Raw genomic sequence first — 16,442 nt, 5'->3', positions numbered from 1 at the left:
TTTTAATATGTATTAACAGCATTTGAAGTTTGGAATAGAATGTAGAAGTATTTTTTACACTGCGGCCGGAAAACTTTATAATTTTTGTCTTATCGGAAATTTTTTTTCTGTGACCCGTAACTTTTCTTATACTTGCATTCAGTTCATGAAACTTTATATTGACCTTAATTTTAATATGTATTAACAGCATTTGAAGTTTGGAATAGAACGTAGAAGTATTTTTTACACTGCGGCCGAAAAACTTTATAATTTTTGTCTTCTTACCGTAGAATTTTTTTTTCATTTTAAATATCTGTTGTTCTATTGATTATTACAATGTAAATTTTGACATGGAGCTTCATTTTCATAGTACTAAAGTATGTATGTAAAAGATAAGTTTGAAATTTTTTGACGGCGTAGCCATATTCTTTGCGCAGCGGACTGATAAGTTTGAAATTTTTATGACGGCCGTAGAATTTTTTTTTCATTTTAAATAACTTTTGTTCTCTTGATTATTACAATGTAAATTTTGACATGGAGCTTCATTTTCATGGTACTAAAGTGTATGTAAAAGGTGAAATTGAGCGGAGCAATATTCTTTGCGCAGCAGGCCGATAAGTTTGAAATTTTTATGACGGCCTATAATTTTTTTTTCATTATAAATAACTTTTGTTCTATTGATTATTACAATGTAAATTTTGACATGGAGCTTCATTTTCATGGTACTAAAGTGTATGTAAAAGATGAAATTGAGCGGAGCAATATTCTTTGCGCAGCGGACTGATAAGTTTGAAATTTTTATGACGGCCGTATAATTTTTTTTCATTTTAAATAACTTTTGTTCTCTTGATTATTACAATGTAAATTTTGACATGGAGCTTCATTTTCATGGTACTAAAGTGTATGTAAAAGATGAAATTGAGCGGAGCCATATTCTTTGCGCAGCGGACTGATAAGTTTGAAATTTTTATGACGGCCGTAGAATTTTTTTTTCATTTTAAATAACTTTTGTTCTCTTGATTATTACAATGTAAATTTTGACATGGAGCTTCATTTTCATGGTACTAAAGTGTATGTAAAAGAAGAAATTGAGCGGAGCAATATTCTTTGCGCAGCAGGCCGATAAGTTTGAAATTTTTATGACGGCGTAGAATTTTTTTAAATTGAATATAGGTAGATTATATTTGGTGGTCATGATTTATGGGGAGTAATGATTGAAAAAGAAGCAGTCAAATATGTATGCAATTATAAACTCAATGTCAAGAAGTGCAATTGCTCTATATCTTTGGTTGTAAAGTCACTGAGTATTTGTTGATTCAAAGTAAAATTGGCCGGTCAAAAAATATTTGTTGTGAACTTTAATGAATTTAAGACTCTGAAACTTTAAACACTTCTTGACATATATTATTTGAAATCTTGGGTTAAGGCACACATTTTCAAGGCTCTGTAACATAAAAAAATATTCAACCCTAAAAAATCGTAACAATAATCACTCATTGATTCTCTAAAGAAATGTTGTTGTGTTTTATTTAAAAAAACTCATATTAAGTAGATATTATTTCATTTTTTGGGGGGTTTGAAATTCACACAGAAATTATGCATAGATTATTTTTAACAGCCGGCTGAGATTTGATGCTTCGATATTATTGAATGTATTAGTATCGATAAAATGGTTTATTTCATTTTAGATATTATGAATCAAAATAAATATGACAGAAAAATTTGATTGTGAGAGATGTGAAAAAGCCTCATGGCGCATGATGGGTTCTGAATTGGAGTCATGCGAAAATTGCCTATGGCAAAATCATGCGAACCTTATGAAAAAGCGATGGCGTGAAGAGTGCCAAAGGAAATCTTTCAACTCGGCCATGATGGCAGAGGAGTTACATAGTTTCAATGAGAAATTGGTTAATTCAAAAGAAGGTGAATGTTCAAATCCATAACAATCTTTTTTTTTCTCGATTTTTTGACAGTGTCCCTTCGTTAGTTTTATAATTTTCACAAACAGCTTTGTTTTTTGAAATTATTATTTGTCTTTAAGTGTTTTAAAACTCATATCGAATGAAATATCTTTCCTCTTTTTTAGATTTTATTTTGGATGGTTTGGCAAAGTTCGATAAAGGTAAATGATAGGATTTTCTTTCATAGGCCTTATTGATGTTTGCACATTTCTGATATTAGATAATAAGAGTTATTTTTGTTCTTTTCATACGGAATTCCTATATGCTGAACTTACCAGACCTTTACTTTTTCTTACATACTATCACCAAATCCAAAAAAATTGAATTGTGCTACTTAAAATTTCAGATGTCGAGTGCTCCGATTCGGACATAGATTATATTCCACCTACAGATGTATCAGAGAGTGACGAATCTGACTATGAAACCCCTTCAATTTCAGGTAATAAATGAGTAACATCCTTTAAATCAAGAAAAATAATCCCTGTCCATACTCCAGTGTTATGAATGTGATAACAATGTCATAAAAACGTGAAAAGTAATTGGATTTTCTCATCAAAGCATTAGTAAGAGCAATCCAGAAATTTCAAAATATTCTCTATCTCTAATTTAGACGGAAGAAAGCGTAAAAGAAAAGAGAAAGCGTTTGCACCAGGTGGAGCTTTGTTGTACTTACCTCTTTTACCTTCTCTTATTCTGTATATCATTACTTAACATATTATAATTGTATTTATAAACATGTGGTATGGTTAAGAAATTAAATAATTAATTTTCTTCTGAAGTTTTTACTTTTGAGCTACATAAATTTAATTTTAAAATTTTGTACATTTTTTTCAGAAATGAAAAAGAAGATTGAAGAAAAGACCTTCGAAAAAACCGTCCAAGCCATCGACGATCTTTCATCGAAGTTGTTTTCATTACAGGTAAGACTTTAATCAAATGTTAATAAATTGATTTGCATTTCGGACGTTTTATTTTAACTGTTTTTGATTATTTTTTTTGTTCAAAATCTTGCTTATTTTCTTTTCAGAAGGACCAACATGAAGAAGCTATTGTCATCATAGAAGAATTTTCGCATTTGAAATTTTCTAAAGCCATGCTTAGCACGACCAAACATGGTAAAAAGCTTGTGCAACACATTAAGCAGGTTAGTAGGTTCAGTCCAGCATAAACACTGACGTTATCATTATGTATCAAAAACAATCTTCTAGTTCATTTTTAGTCATTTCTGCAATTATTTGACAAACCTTTATTATGGTGACGAAACAAAACGACATTCCAGCATGTTTTATTGCAACTAATTTAGAAAAAAAATTTTGAATGCGATTTCAATATTTTTCTTTATAGCTTAAGAAAGAGGATAATGAAGAATTGAGGTGTTGTGCGGCCAACCTATTGGAACGCTTAAGGAGCATTGTTTTGACGAAAGGTACAGTGCAAAATGAGACCCAAGGTACTGATACTAGTAGCCACTTATGCTTTTTGGAAAATGTCTTTTCTTACATGTCTTTTTACTTTTTGTACTTTTATCGCTGTTATTAGCTCTAGGGTGGAAAATTTTTTGTGTCCTGATATTATCAGAGAGCTGGAATTTTTGTTAATGATCAACCAAAAAGCTGTGTAATATGTTGAAATTGTAGGTAGATTTGAAGACACAAAATCTCACTTTACTAATTGTTAGCTTCATCTGCACTGCAGTTTGATTCAAAGTGAAAGAGCCAAAATATATGAAAAATTTCTTTTCAATTTTATTATCCAGAACCGTCAGCAAAGATGCAAAAAGTTGTGTCAACTTCTGAAGAGAAGAATAGCACATCAGGTACATGATTTAGATTTTTAACTAGCGTCATGTAGTACCAGTTGGATTTTGACTTTAAATTCTTTGTTCGAATCTGGAATCATATTTTGGTAGTCCACCTGTTCCCACCGGTGGTCGTCTATCACTGCAGTTTGCTTAAAAGTGAAAGGCAATACTTTATTCAGCCAAAATACATGAACAATGTCTTTTCAATCTCATTTTCCAGGACCGTCAGCAAAGATGAAAAACGCCTCAACTTCTAAAGAAAAAACTAGCACATCAGGTACATGATTTTTATTTTTAACTAGTGTCGTGTAGTACCAGTTACGGCAGTGGGTTTTGACTTTAAATTCTTTTTTCGAATCTTGAATCATATTTTGGTAGTCCACCGGTTCCCGCCGGTGGTCGTCTATTACCGGCTCTTAATAGTAGAATGTCGATATCTCCTGCATCCATGCTAAATGGTACCCGTCGTGTGGTATTCCCAGTTCCACGAGACACTAAAAGATTATTTAAACATGGAACAACTTGACAACCCTGTTCTATGGAGATCAAAGCTACGATATTACAAAAGAATTAAAAACCCTAAAGTAGCTATTCTTCTCATAAAGTGGAAACAATAGCTATTTTAGGGTTACTCACTCTCACAAGTAGCTATTATAAGGCTTCTTTAGGGTTGAAATTGAATAAAATCATTTCCTGTAGGGTAGAATGAAAGATAAAAAGTTTTTTATGTATTTTTTTTTTGTAGTTCTTATGTGATATAATTTTGGTTTACGTTTGAATTTTTCGCAACCGACAGTGAAAGACTGATATAATTTTTGTTTACGTTTGAATTTTTCCCAACCGATACTAAAAACTGATAATTTTTGTTTACGTTTGAATTTTTCGCAACCGATAGTGAAAAACTGATATAATTTTTGTTTACGTTTGAATTTTTCGCAACCGATAATAAAATACTGATATAATTTTTTTAGATTTTTTTGCTTCTTTCTAATTTTCAAAACTTCATGCCCCCCTCTTTTAGAAAATTTTTGGCAAAAAAGCAGAAAGGGGTGAGAGGGAACTATGGCGGCGTCCATATCTATGTCGTATTCATGATGATTGGGAATCAGTCTTATGGTATTCTCACTGCACGAAATCGATGAAGAGACGCTATAAGGTGTCTTGGACATAGAAGATTTCGGCAATAAATAATACCTGTTTTAGAGATAATCACTATTCTTATAACGAGAAGTTATAGCTACTTTAGGGTTGAATGATTAACCCTAAAATAGCTATTGCTCCTACCTTATCAGGATAATAGCCACTTTAGGGTTTTTGATTCACTGACAACATCGTAGTTTTAATCTCCATGAAATAGGGTTGACAAAATCTACCATTTTAAGAGACCTTTTAGCGTCATGGATAGCTGAGAATAACAAAAGAAACATGGAATTCATAATTAAGAAATATTTGATCTTTATCACTATTTTTACTAGTTACTCTACCGTCTTTTAAACGTCTGAGCTCAACTAAAAAGAAATTAATTAGTCAAAATGTTTCTTTTTTACCCAGGAGGAGACAAAGGAAAGATTCAAAAAAAGGAAAATTCTTCGCCCTCAGTTTCTGAAACAAAAGAAACGACCGAAGGTACACCATTGTATCATTCATCTATTTTGGGTTAAAGCAATAAAACTAAAATTTGGGTTGCTTTGTCTGTTTTTGTACTGGTTCACTACATAGTATTTATTCCTTTTTTAGAAAAACTCGAAAAATACTTCCAGACGAAAAATGCTGTTGTCCCTCTAGGTAATTAATAACACTTAAATTATTATTAAAATGTCATTTATAAATGAGTTTGTTAAATATTTTAAAAACATCAAGGAAAATTAAAGTAACATCATTTTATCATTCATCTATTTGGGTTAAAGCAATATTTTTTTGTCTTTGACTGAAGAGATGGTTCCTACCTTTTTTGATAATTTGTACTCAGAATTTTGGTGAGCCATTTTTTTGTTTTCTGGACTTTAATTAGCTTTTTCAGATATTAGACATCTCAAACTTTGATTTCACAGGAAAACCTGGCGTGTATCGTTTTAAATGTGTATTCGAAGAATGCAAGTCAGAAATTCAAGACCTTAAATGTCATCTAATGACTGTTGAACACAAAGACTACCCATTATGGGATGCTAAGAAAGCTGGATTGGAACAGTCCATCCGAATTTCTATGTACAAGTAAGCTTTAAAATCTTTATATTTCCCTAAGTCTTTAAATAAATCAGTGCATGTAAAAATTTAAAACTAAAAACCTTTACTCCAGTCATTCTTAATTTAATAAGCTTTTTCTCCTATATATAATTGATACTCTTTTTCATAGATGGCTTAGCAAACCAGGTTATTCTGGCGTGTATCGTCCAAAGGTTTGCACAGTGCACGGAGTGTGTCTCAACCGAATGGACATGCACGCAAAAATGTTTCATGAAGGTAACAATAAAGCAAATACCGATCTTGACCCGAAGATTACGTTTGTTCCAAGGGACACTGGGCCCACATTAGAAGAGTACGATTCATCTGAAGATAATGAATTCCCAAAACATTTTGGCGAGGTATCTCATGTAAATTTTGGTTTTTGTTAATAACTTGTTAGCTTCAAACACAAATTTACATATGCTGTTTCACAAGTTATCCTTCCTTTATTCCTATATTGAAAAGTTTACCTTACAGTATTTCAAGATTTTATCATGGTCATTCAAAGATGTTCCAATTTCTTTTGGAATATCGAGTAGTAATCTTTTGGTGTTAAATGATTCGTATCAATCCAGTTTCTACTTGAGTTTTAACCATTTAAATTTCGTATCTCTTTTCTTATTGCAGGAAGCTCTTCCAGACCCGTTTAAAAAGCCACTTGTCTATGCAAGAAGAATTACCTCTAGAGAAAGGCGGCAAAAATCTATCTCAATCGATTTCAAGTTTACCTATACTTGTGGCATTGAACTATTGAAAGATTTTGCCCGATATCTCATAACCCAAGGCAAGACGCATGCGACCGCAATACAAATTGCCAATCGTGTTCAATATGTGTGGGAAACTATGGACCCAACATATTCTATATCTAACAATGTTTTTAAGAAAAAGGAAGAATTGGAAGACGGTTACTTTTTGGCTCTGTTTAATCAAATCTTGTTGAATTCAAATAAGGCAGTTACCAAGGAAAGAACACATGAACAAGCCACCACAGTCGGGGCAAGATTGCTAGCTGTTGGGCAATTCTTCAACTTTCTTATTCTAAGAGATATCTATGTTGGTAAGTGCCCTTAAACTTATGGTTAAAGTTTCTCAAGTTTGCTATTCTATTGTCAAAAAGAAATAATTCTTTTATAAATTTAACAGCTAACAAAAGTATTCTTATGAACTTGTGTCTGGAAAACACGAAAAGAGAAATAGGCTTTCAATTTTGTAAATAGTTTTTCAGTAATTATCATTACGTCGATGATTACCCGAAATGCCCTTACTGTTATTTAGATCTTTCACTACATCAAATTGAAAGAACCCGGTTAAAACAAAAAGAATTGTTGGGCAGACTACAACCGTATGTATTGATACGGCAAAAAGCTGTATGTAAGTAAAATAAACTTTTGACACGTTTTTACGTAAAGTATTTTACGCTTGAAGCAGTTTTAATGAAACTAGATTAAATTGAATTATACAAGCAAACTCCTTTCGAAACCTCGTATTGGAATGTTCCTCATATTCATGAAACATTTAAAATCATTTTAAGTTTGGGAGAATTTCTAACGTAAAAGTATCTTTACTAATTGTGGCTTAGTCTTAAATGTTTAAATAATATTATCGAAATGATCAAAATTTTACCTATAGATCGATGGAAGCAGAAGCATCTTTTGTCAATGGACGATTTTATCGACATAGGAAACTCGAAACATGCAGTTGCAGTCGGAAATCTGCTCGATAATCCCGGGGAAGTGTGCAAGAGTATCAGTGTGACCGATCTCAGAAATCTACTTATATTCCTCATTGTAATGATTAACGCGGCCAGAAGCTCGAACATCAGCGAAATGACTCTGGAGCAGCTAAACAACGCAGTTGAATCTGACGAATATATCTCAAATCTCCCCGGTATGGTGGTTCGGTCAGATTTGTACAAAACATCTCATATCTATGGAGAGAAACTTTTGCTTTTGCCTAAAGACGTGTTCAGACAAATTCAAAACTATGTTAAATACTTTCGACCGACCTTAATCAACGATGACGAAAAGCCTGACAATGAGAGATATCTGTTTACGTCGTCCAGAATAAAAAAAGGGGACTCTGGCAAAATGACGACATCAAATGTTGCAAGCGCCTGCTCAAAGGTTTATGAGAAAAGTGGAATTGGTGGTGAACTAACGTATGTTTTAATTTATCGTTCTATCAAACCGAAAAGTAACTATTTACAGTAACAGAAAAACAAACTAACGAAACATCTCTGATGCAATTTTTTCTTCTTTGATGTATAATGCGTTTCACAATCGTCGAATTTGTACTGGCAACCCTGTGGAAATGATCCCTCACTGTTTCTTTTTCCTATTTTCGTGATATAGTTAAATCTGTCCCTTTTGAAGAAAAAGGAATTTTAACATGCTTTACTCTGTGTAACTGGTATTTTCTTTTAGTCGATGCTCGCCAACTCGCATCAGACATGCAGCGGCCACAGAACTAGCAGGCCATGATGGTGAAAAAGCAGAAGTTGTTGCCAAAATGTTCATGAAAAATAGAACCGAAACGACTCAAAAATTTTACATTGTGAATTACAACCAAAGAGAAAGCGTGAGGTTGTCTATGAAAATGTACGAGAAAACGAGGGGTTCCAATTTCAAGCCTGAAAATGTCCCAAGGCCGAAGGAGGTGACCAAAGACGAGGAGCTTAAATGGTTAAAGAGGACACAAGCCAAAATCAAAGCGAAATTCCATAACGACGTGGAGGATATAGAGCTATTAAAATCAATCACAAGTGAACCTGGTAAGAAAGAAATATCTTTATTCTATGTTTAGAAATGAAAGACTCCCTATGCAGTTGTCATTTTTAAGGAAGAACAAACGTTTCAGGATCTCTTTCTACACTGTCGTTAATTAAAGAAAAATTGAATCAGGTCAATAATTCGTTATGATGTCCGCTCTCTGTTCAATTAAAAGTGGATGTATTTAATAGCAACTATTTAGATTTTTTAGGGTTATAGAAATTATTTAAATGGCAAAGTGACACACGCTCTGAAAACAGGAACAACGACTTATAAGTTATATTAAATCTTTTAGAGGACATAGAACAAGTATTTGAAGCTGCACTTGATGAAAGCGCTACAACAGGTAATATATTTTGCTATTTTTGAAGAAATACAGTGAGAACATTGGATCCTTCCCTGGAAGATGGGTGGAATCAAATTTTGGTGTTTGGGGGGTTAAAATTACAAGCTTGGTAGGGGGAGAAAGGCGAATGAGGGTATATCCTGTCCTCTACGACCTTTCAGGGGGGGACTTCCCTAAGTGGGTGAGCACTGTTAGGGTTGGGGAAAGGCCAGTTGTTGGATGTTAGTCCTAATTAAGGGGGAAGGGCAAAAAGCTACAGGACACCATGGAGAATAAAAAGGTAATTTGACCAAGGATCTCCATTTCTAGCTACTTTGAGCCTCACTGATGTCCTTTGTAGTGTAGTAGAATGAGTTTTAATGGACCTTTTTTGTTTTATGTCTAGCAACTGAAGGACCGCCAGTTAAACACTCCGATTCGAATATCGACTTCAACATGTCAAGCTCTTCAAAAGGTGAAGTTACTTTCCAATTTATTGTTATTAAAATCATCTCGGCGTCTCATAATCTGAAGAAATGGACTCCTCCTGTTCGCTCTGTCATTTATGAATAAATCTTTGAAAATTTACCTTTCTCAGCATCCAAAGCAGTTGAAAATGGAGACGATCACAATGACAATGAAAAGGACTCTGGTGTTAAAGATTGTGATGGTTGTAAGTAATTCTTTAAGTTGTATTATCCCTTAAGAAAATTTTAAATTATTGGGATTTTATGATATGGTTTTAGATTTTGTATCCATTTTGTGTTTTCATACTTTGTGATGTGATTAAAAAATAAATATGTATTTAAAATTAAATATTAATTTTGTTTTCCCTAGCATCTGAAAAGCTTGAAGTCAATGTCGGTGCTAATGAAGATGTCGGTTCCAATGAAGATAATATCGGTGCTAATGGTGAGCTTTTATCATGACATTTTAATATTTTCATATGATAGATTTTTAAAGGAAAAATACTTGAATTATCTGCATTATTTTTTAGAAACTTCAAATTTTTGTGTTTAAATGAGATGGTTTTTTATTCTGTGATTACATACCTTCGTGTTGTGCTTTGAAAAGGAACCTACTAATGTATTGTATTTTCCCTAGGTTCCGAAACCATTAAATCCAAACCTGGAAGCATTGAATCCACATGCCCCACAGATAATGTCTCCGCTGAAGGTGAGCTTTTACCTATGATAGTCTTATTATTTTCGTGTGAAAGGTAAGGAGGGAAAAGTAATTTCCTTTTTATCGTCGTAATCCTGACTTACCAAAGTGTTCCATAGGATTTAACAAGACTTTGATTTTTATTGACGGAGACTAAAATTAATTACACGGCTTTTAGACAGCGGAAGTAAGATCCAGTCATATTTCTTTCAAGAAAGAGATTTATTTTTATAATTACCTAGACATAATACATACATAACTGACAGACAACTTGACAGAAACACGCTGACTGAGAAACTGACCAACAAGGTAAACTGACTTCAATGGGTCATATTAGCAATTGAAGAGAGTTTTACAACTCGCGATTTTAAAATCTAAAATTTTATACTACCCACTGAACTGACGGGACAATATTTTTATAGCACTTAAGTATTTCATTTACATTATAAATATGTCGTACCACCGTATATTAACGTCATAATTAACGCTTATCTCCTTTCTTTTAGTTGAACAGTTGTATCACAACAATATCGAACTAATGGACATTATCCCAGGTAATTCTTTTAATTATTTTTTTTATAATGAATGAATTCCAAAACGTTATGTGAAATGATTCTATATTACCCTTTAATTTTTTTCAATGTTTATCTACTTCAGGTCTTTTGAAAGAAGATGGCACAGAGGTTCCAGCACTCCCAAAAGGTACTTAAAACTAATGTGTTCTTGTTGTTTCTTAGCACTTTTATTTTGAAGTAAGGCAGAAGAAAGTTAATATTTCGAGCAAAAAATGTAATATCAAAAATTGTTTTATGATTGTTTGTAATAAGATTTGAGATTATAAGAAGATTCTTTGTATTGCAGTACCTAATCTTGAGATGAGACGGATGTTTGAGATAGTTAACACGATCGATAGGGACACCGTCAACGAATGGTTCGTTGCCAAAGACAAATGGACCAGCGCACTGTTAACAAACAAATGTGCATCAATGCGACTGGACATAATCACTGGTATGTTCTCTCTTGTTTTATTCGTTATGTTTTAAAATAGTTTTTGTTTGGCGAAGCATGGCTAATTTAATTGTGTCGTTTTTTATTTCTTAGCGTGTTAATCATTCGTCTTGGTACTATTTACTAAAGAGCCTTATATGCTTCATACTTTTCAGGAAGAGCAATATATAAAACAAAACGGACACGAGAAGTAGAAACGAAAGACGACAACGAAAGCGACGAGGGAGCAGCGAACGAGAACGACGACGACAATAAAGTAGACAACGAGGACCAGATAATAACATCTTCCATGATAACTCGGGCTTTTGGCCTCGGCCACATTGGTACAGGTATACATTAAAATTTTTTCTTAGTTTGTGTTGAAGTGTTTATTTCTATTTAAAGGTAAACTGCTCTCTAATTATGATGATGTAGAATAATATTATGTTTATTCAAGCAGGTTTCACTTTTCCAAAAGTTAACTATGTTATTGAACTTGCTAGTATCTAGCATTTTAAATGAGACAACTAAAGCTACTCAATTTGCCAATAATTCTTCATTGTTAATTTTCAGGAAACTTTAGCGATGATTCGTTCGACGCAATCGTCGACAATTTGACAGAATTGGTTGGTGGAGGAAAGAAGAAGATGGGGAAGACAAATATCGTATTAGGTGCATATACACCCATAGTTCTGATATGGCTCGTGCAATCGATCTGTTTGGTCAGCCACTTGGACGCGATGTATTTTTTAGAAAATGCAATAACTGTGCGTCGAGGTAGGATAATCTTTTACGTAAGGCCATTATAAATCTTAAATGAGCTAACAAAGGGTTGGTTTCCACTTCATGGTCTAGCAGGATAAAGTTTCAAACTTTGTAATCATAGTTCATCAACACATAAACTAAAAAACACCAAATTTGGTCCCACTTTACTGCATTTGAAGTTAGCATTTCGCAACCCACCGTCAGTCAAGGAAAGGCCGCACATCAGATGTAGTCAATTTTCTAACAAAACTGTTCGTAAAGGAAACTGTTTGGCACTTAAGCATTCGTATGATGAGGATATTTTATCCATCCAAATTTAACCCTATTTTAGGGGGATGAAAGCTACTATGTGGATGATTGAATAACCCTAAAGTGGCTATTATTCTGATATGGAAGAAATGATTGTTTTTAATAGTTGATCCAACAATCAACCCTTAAGTAGTTGTATTGTATTTTGATGATTTTTAGAAACATTAGATGACAAAAGCGATGATGAGTGTGAAACTCCAATAAGACATGGTGAGTTTAACATAAAATATATAACGTTTCTGAATTTGCACTGTGCCCTCCAGCCTCTAAAGAATGGAAGATCTGAAATAGCTATGTAATTGAAAATTTCTTCCAAAATTATTTGCCGGGGCTGTTATCGTAATGTTCCGGTCGGAAATTAGTGTAATGGGGATTGCCTAAAAGAATCTGGGGAAAACAAAATGGAAACATTCGATTTTGATTTGATCACACATGAATGCAGAGTACCCAAGTATTTTAGGATTAAGCAGTTCATTTTGGTTTTTTCAGTTGATTTTTAGCCTCGTATTTGAGATTTTATTTCTGTGTTTGTATATATTTTTGTGTCTTTGAATTTACGGATCATTCTTCTTTGTCTTTCGGAAAGTACGACCGCTCGCATATTGGGTTCCGTATCTGGTTCTTGGCCGACTTTTTTTTTTTCTTTTTTTTTTTTTTCATTTTCTTTTTCTTGCTTGCTTTTCTTTTTCTTCCTGTGTTTGTGTCTTTGTCTAACCCTAACCCTAACCAGAGACAAGAAAGTAAACGCCTAAAGATCCCTGAAAACTACGTAATGTTGAGTTTACAGTTCATATAGTGATGGAAAAGTGCTTTTTAACGACATTTTTGTAGCAAGTTCATGGTTTGAAGTTGTTGGTTAGAATACAAATTCATACACCCCATCTCATGTACATCTCAAAACCTAATCTGCAATTGTTTCTTTTTAACCTTATTTAACTGGACATTTTTCTCACTTAAAATGCATTTGATTTAAAAATGTGATATTTATTCACTTGCAATACTTTATTTTTGAAATTACAGAACATCCTAAACCGTGGGACAAGGAAGCAAATGCTGCCATAAGAAAAGTAGCAAGTATGTTTTTAAGCTTTCCTTTGCATCAACAAGTAATATTAAACCTACTAATTTCAAAATGTAGGTTAACTTTAAAATAAACTTCATTAGAGGCAGAGGCCAGTAATTAATCATATCATATTGATTTTCTTCTTGATTATTCCTGTTACACCTATGCATCTAAGTGGATTTGATTTTCAATTTTCAGAACAAAAGCTTCAAGAAATAACGAAGAAGATTGACGATGCGTCAAATAAGCACGATTTTTATAAAAGCACGAAATACTCGAGATCTTTTGTATTAAAGATCCTTTTCATGGCCCGTAACATGATACAGAATCGAAAGTTTGAATCGAAAAAATGGAATGATGTGAAATCCTACTACTCGCACATCTATGAGGTACAAGTAAACAATCAAACAATAAAAGACATAGTTATCAACATGATTAAAAACTATAATAAAGACGAGTCCAATCGATTTAAAAAGTTCAATAAGTCACTAAACGTGGCTCGAGAATACCATCGGAAATGTGAATCACTCCACAATAACATTGTGACCTGGTGATGTTATACGATATGTAGTTGTTTTTAGTTGTTATTGTATAGACTCTCCTAATATTTTACATTTATTCCAACAGTTAACATGTTTTTTTTCTATTTTGGAAAGATTTGATGGTTTATAGCTGAAGAACTTCCATTCTTCTGAACTTGTACCTTAAGCTTATCCTTACACGCAAGTCTTTTCTCAATCAATGGTCTGCATCCCTACCTTGATTTTCTAAGAGTCTTCTTACATAAATTTGGCATTATCAGACCTACTTCACGGAGAATAATTTGTTTTAAATCAGAAGCGGTATGTATCCTTGTTCCAAAACATGTTTTATTATTGTTGTTTTATTATTTTAAAGAGCATTTATAACAAGAGAGTGGGTGTGCGTTTCAACGAATTTTTATAATTTTAATTGATGGAGCTACGTGGTTGCTAACTAAAATGTTATGAAGTTTAAAATCTCGAAAAAGTTTTAAGAGTCTTATATAGCATATGAACAGTTTTATTTTGTAAGATTTTCTTATTATTTATTTTTTAATGTTCATTATTTTTTTTTTCTTTTGACTCTTGATATAGAGACTTCTTCTGTAAAGATAAAGCACTTGTTACGAAAGACAAAAAGATTCTGTTAAATTAAACTTTGGTAAGACTTAATCCCAAGCCAACCAATTAATTAAGTGAAAAAATTAGACATGAAAAGTAGACGACTCAAACCGTTTAGAACCGAAATACAAATTCTCTATTTGTATATTTTTCCAAAAATTTTGGTACTTATTGCAGTTTCCCGCCAGTGATTGTTCTTTAACGGCTTTTAATAATAAAGCATTAGTATCTACCGCATCAATGATGAATCGGGTAGTCTTATTGTTCTCTCGGTGCTCTATAACGGTAAAAAGATCTGTCACTCATGAAATATTTGACAACCCTATTCAAAGGAGATAAAAACTACTTGTTTTGGAAGAAATAAAAACCCTAAAGTAGCTATTATTCTGATGATATAGAAGTAATAGCTATTTTAGGGTTAACCACTGAACCCTAAAGTAGCTATTATTTCTAACTTACCAGGATAATAGCCACTTTAGGGTTGATTGATTAACCCTAAAATAGCTATTGCTTCTTGCTGAATTCTTCATTGTTAAAGCGACCTTTAAGCGTCGTCTCATCAATTCAGGGCACTGAGAATAGCATAAGATGGAACCTAAATCACCCTTGATACAAAGAGAAATCGAGGGTTATCGTACATGATCGGTCGTTAACACACTGGTGAAAATAATTTTCTTCTATCAAGTAAAAAAAACCTCAGAGAAGAATATATTTCTCTTCCGCGGAGCAAGAAAAATATTATTGATCAAGAAAACAAGAAAAAAAATCTTAAGAAAAAACTCTTAAATCATAAGAAAAATAAACTCAAATTAAGAATCATTTTCTTAACTGGTGAAAATAATTTTCTTCTAAGAAGAATTGTATACTTCTCTCAAGAGAATTTTTCTCTTCTGCCCAGCAAGAATATAAGAAGGCTTTTCTTCAAGCGAGTAATTTTTTCTTGAATATTTAGTGCATTTTTCTTTTCGAAATTTTCTTCGGTAAAAAATTCTTTTCTACAATGCTTATTTGTCTTATTGTTGTCGAAACAACAGTAGCTGCTCATTTTAGTTCCAGGTCAATTCAATTAATATTATGAATTTCTGTTGTATTCTGTATTTGTATCTTTCACTTTAATTTTAATGTAACTGACTGAAATACTACATGATTTTAGTATAAATTGATTTAATATTTGGCAGCTCTACTCCACGTCATCAACAGTAATTGTTAAAATCGGTCAATTGATAGTTGCAAAAAGCTTTCATCTCTTTAGCCTCGTCAATCTGAAAAACAATCAAAATGAGCATATTAAAATTTACTTGTTTTGGGACCTGGATTGACCTATGAGTAGAAACGAGAGCCACTAAAGCTAATACGATAGATATAAGCAAGAATTCTATCAAACAAAGTAAAATTAATCAGATAAAAATACACCAAAGATTCGAAAGTGCATGGCAAAAGTAGTTTTTACCTGCTTTGAATGTGGGTAACTTGTGGTAGCTTGGATGCTTTTTTGGCGTTATCTGTTCTATGATCGTCACGTTGTTTTCTGTCAGCTGCGTCCAGTTACCATCGGTTGTCCTGAAAAAAGGAAATGAGAGAACGACAAAGAAACTTCGATTTTTGTAACCCTGATCTTAATTGAAGCAAGGACAAAAAATATACAAATATGTCTTACGTATTTTACAAACAACAAACAAATCTGATGAAATATGATGTTTTAAGTCATTCGAGTAAAAGGATAACCCGCCAGAAGGCTGACAAAGCACAACAAAATTAGCACCCGCCATAAGGATAGCAAGCACTGAATTACATTTACTCAAATTGAAAAAAATTGATGATTATTTTATTTGTATAAGTTTTAGGTCATTTGAGTAAAAGGTTAACCCGCCAGAAGGCTGACAAGCACAACAAAATTAGCACCCGCCATAAGGCTAGCAAGCACTGAATTTCATTTACTCAAATGGAAAAAAATT

General features: G+C 32.9%; 1 protein-coding gene and 1 long non-coding RNA gene across 5 annotated transcripts; one reads left to right on the top strand and one right to left on the bottom strand.

Moving 5' to 3' along the window:
* The first annotated feature begins 1,665 nt into the window (after positions 1 to 1,665).
* On the top strand, positions 1,666 to 14,414 carry LOC136802957 (uncharacterized). 4 transcript variants are annotated; one of them, XM_067059685.1, is made up of 30 exons: positions 1,666 to 1,902; positions 2,066 to 2,101; positions 2,287 to 2,379; positions 2,551 to 2,592; positions 2,775 to 2,860; positions 2,968 to 3,084; positions 3,285 to 3,366; positions 3,697 to 3,756; positions 3,962 to 4,018; positions 5,293 to 5,367; positions 5,479 to 5,526; positions 5,793 to 5,952; positions 6,095 to 6,323; positions 6,592 to 7,021; positions 7,240 to 7,335; positions 7,594 to 8,122; positions 8,388 to 8,734; positions 9,028 to 9,078; positions 9,464 to 9,532; positions 9,656 to 9,730; positions 9,895 to 9,969; positions 10,162 to 10,233; positions 10,728 to 10,775; positions 10,879 to 10,923; positions 11,083 to 11,229; positions 11,385 to 11,558; positions 11,782 to 11,985; positions 12,442 to 12,492; positions 13,303 to 13,356; positions 13,544 to 14,414. In XM_067059685.1, the coding sequence occupies exons 1-30, from the start codon at positions 1,689 to 1,691 to the stop codon at positions 13,897 to 13,899; spliced, it is 4,122 nt and encodes a 1,373-aa protein (XP_066915786.1). In that variant the 5' UTR covers positions 1,666 to 1,688; the 3' UTR covers positions 13,900 to 14,414. The 4 variants fall into 4 exon arrangements, with proteins under 4 accessions (XP_066915786.1, XP_066915784.1, XP_066915785.1 ...); XM_067059683.1 differs by having other exon boundaries at positions 3,285 to 3,390; XM_067059684.1 differs by having other exon boundaries at positions 1,672 to 1,902; positions 2,971 to 3,084; positions 3,285 to 3,390.
* A 1,152-nt stretch (positions 14,415 to 15,566) lies between these two features.
* LOC136802956 (uncharacterized) lies at positions 15,567 to 16,228 on the bottom strand. The gene is made up of 2 exons (XR_010846081.1): positions 15,938 to 16,228; positions 15,567 to 15,749 (listed from the first exon to the last, which is right to left on the bottom strand). It is a non-coding gene; the product is annotated as an uncharacterized lncRNA (long non-coding RNA).
* Positions 16,229 to 16,442: the final 214 nt, after the last annotated feature.

Source organism: Clytia hemisphaerica, unplaced genomic scaffold (assembly GCF_902728285.1).
Source record: "Clytia hemisphaerica strain Z4C2 unplaced genomic scaffold, Clytia hemisphaerica genome assembly, whole genome shotgun sequence".
Taxonomy (NCBI): Eukaryota; Metazoa; Cnidaria; class Hydrozoa; order Leptothecata; family Clytiidae; genus Clytia; species Clytia hemisphaerica.
Note: the sequence above shows the minus strand (reverse complement) of the source record. Positions and strands in the feature narration are given on the sequence as shown.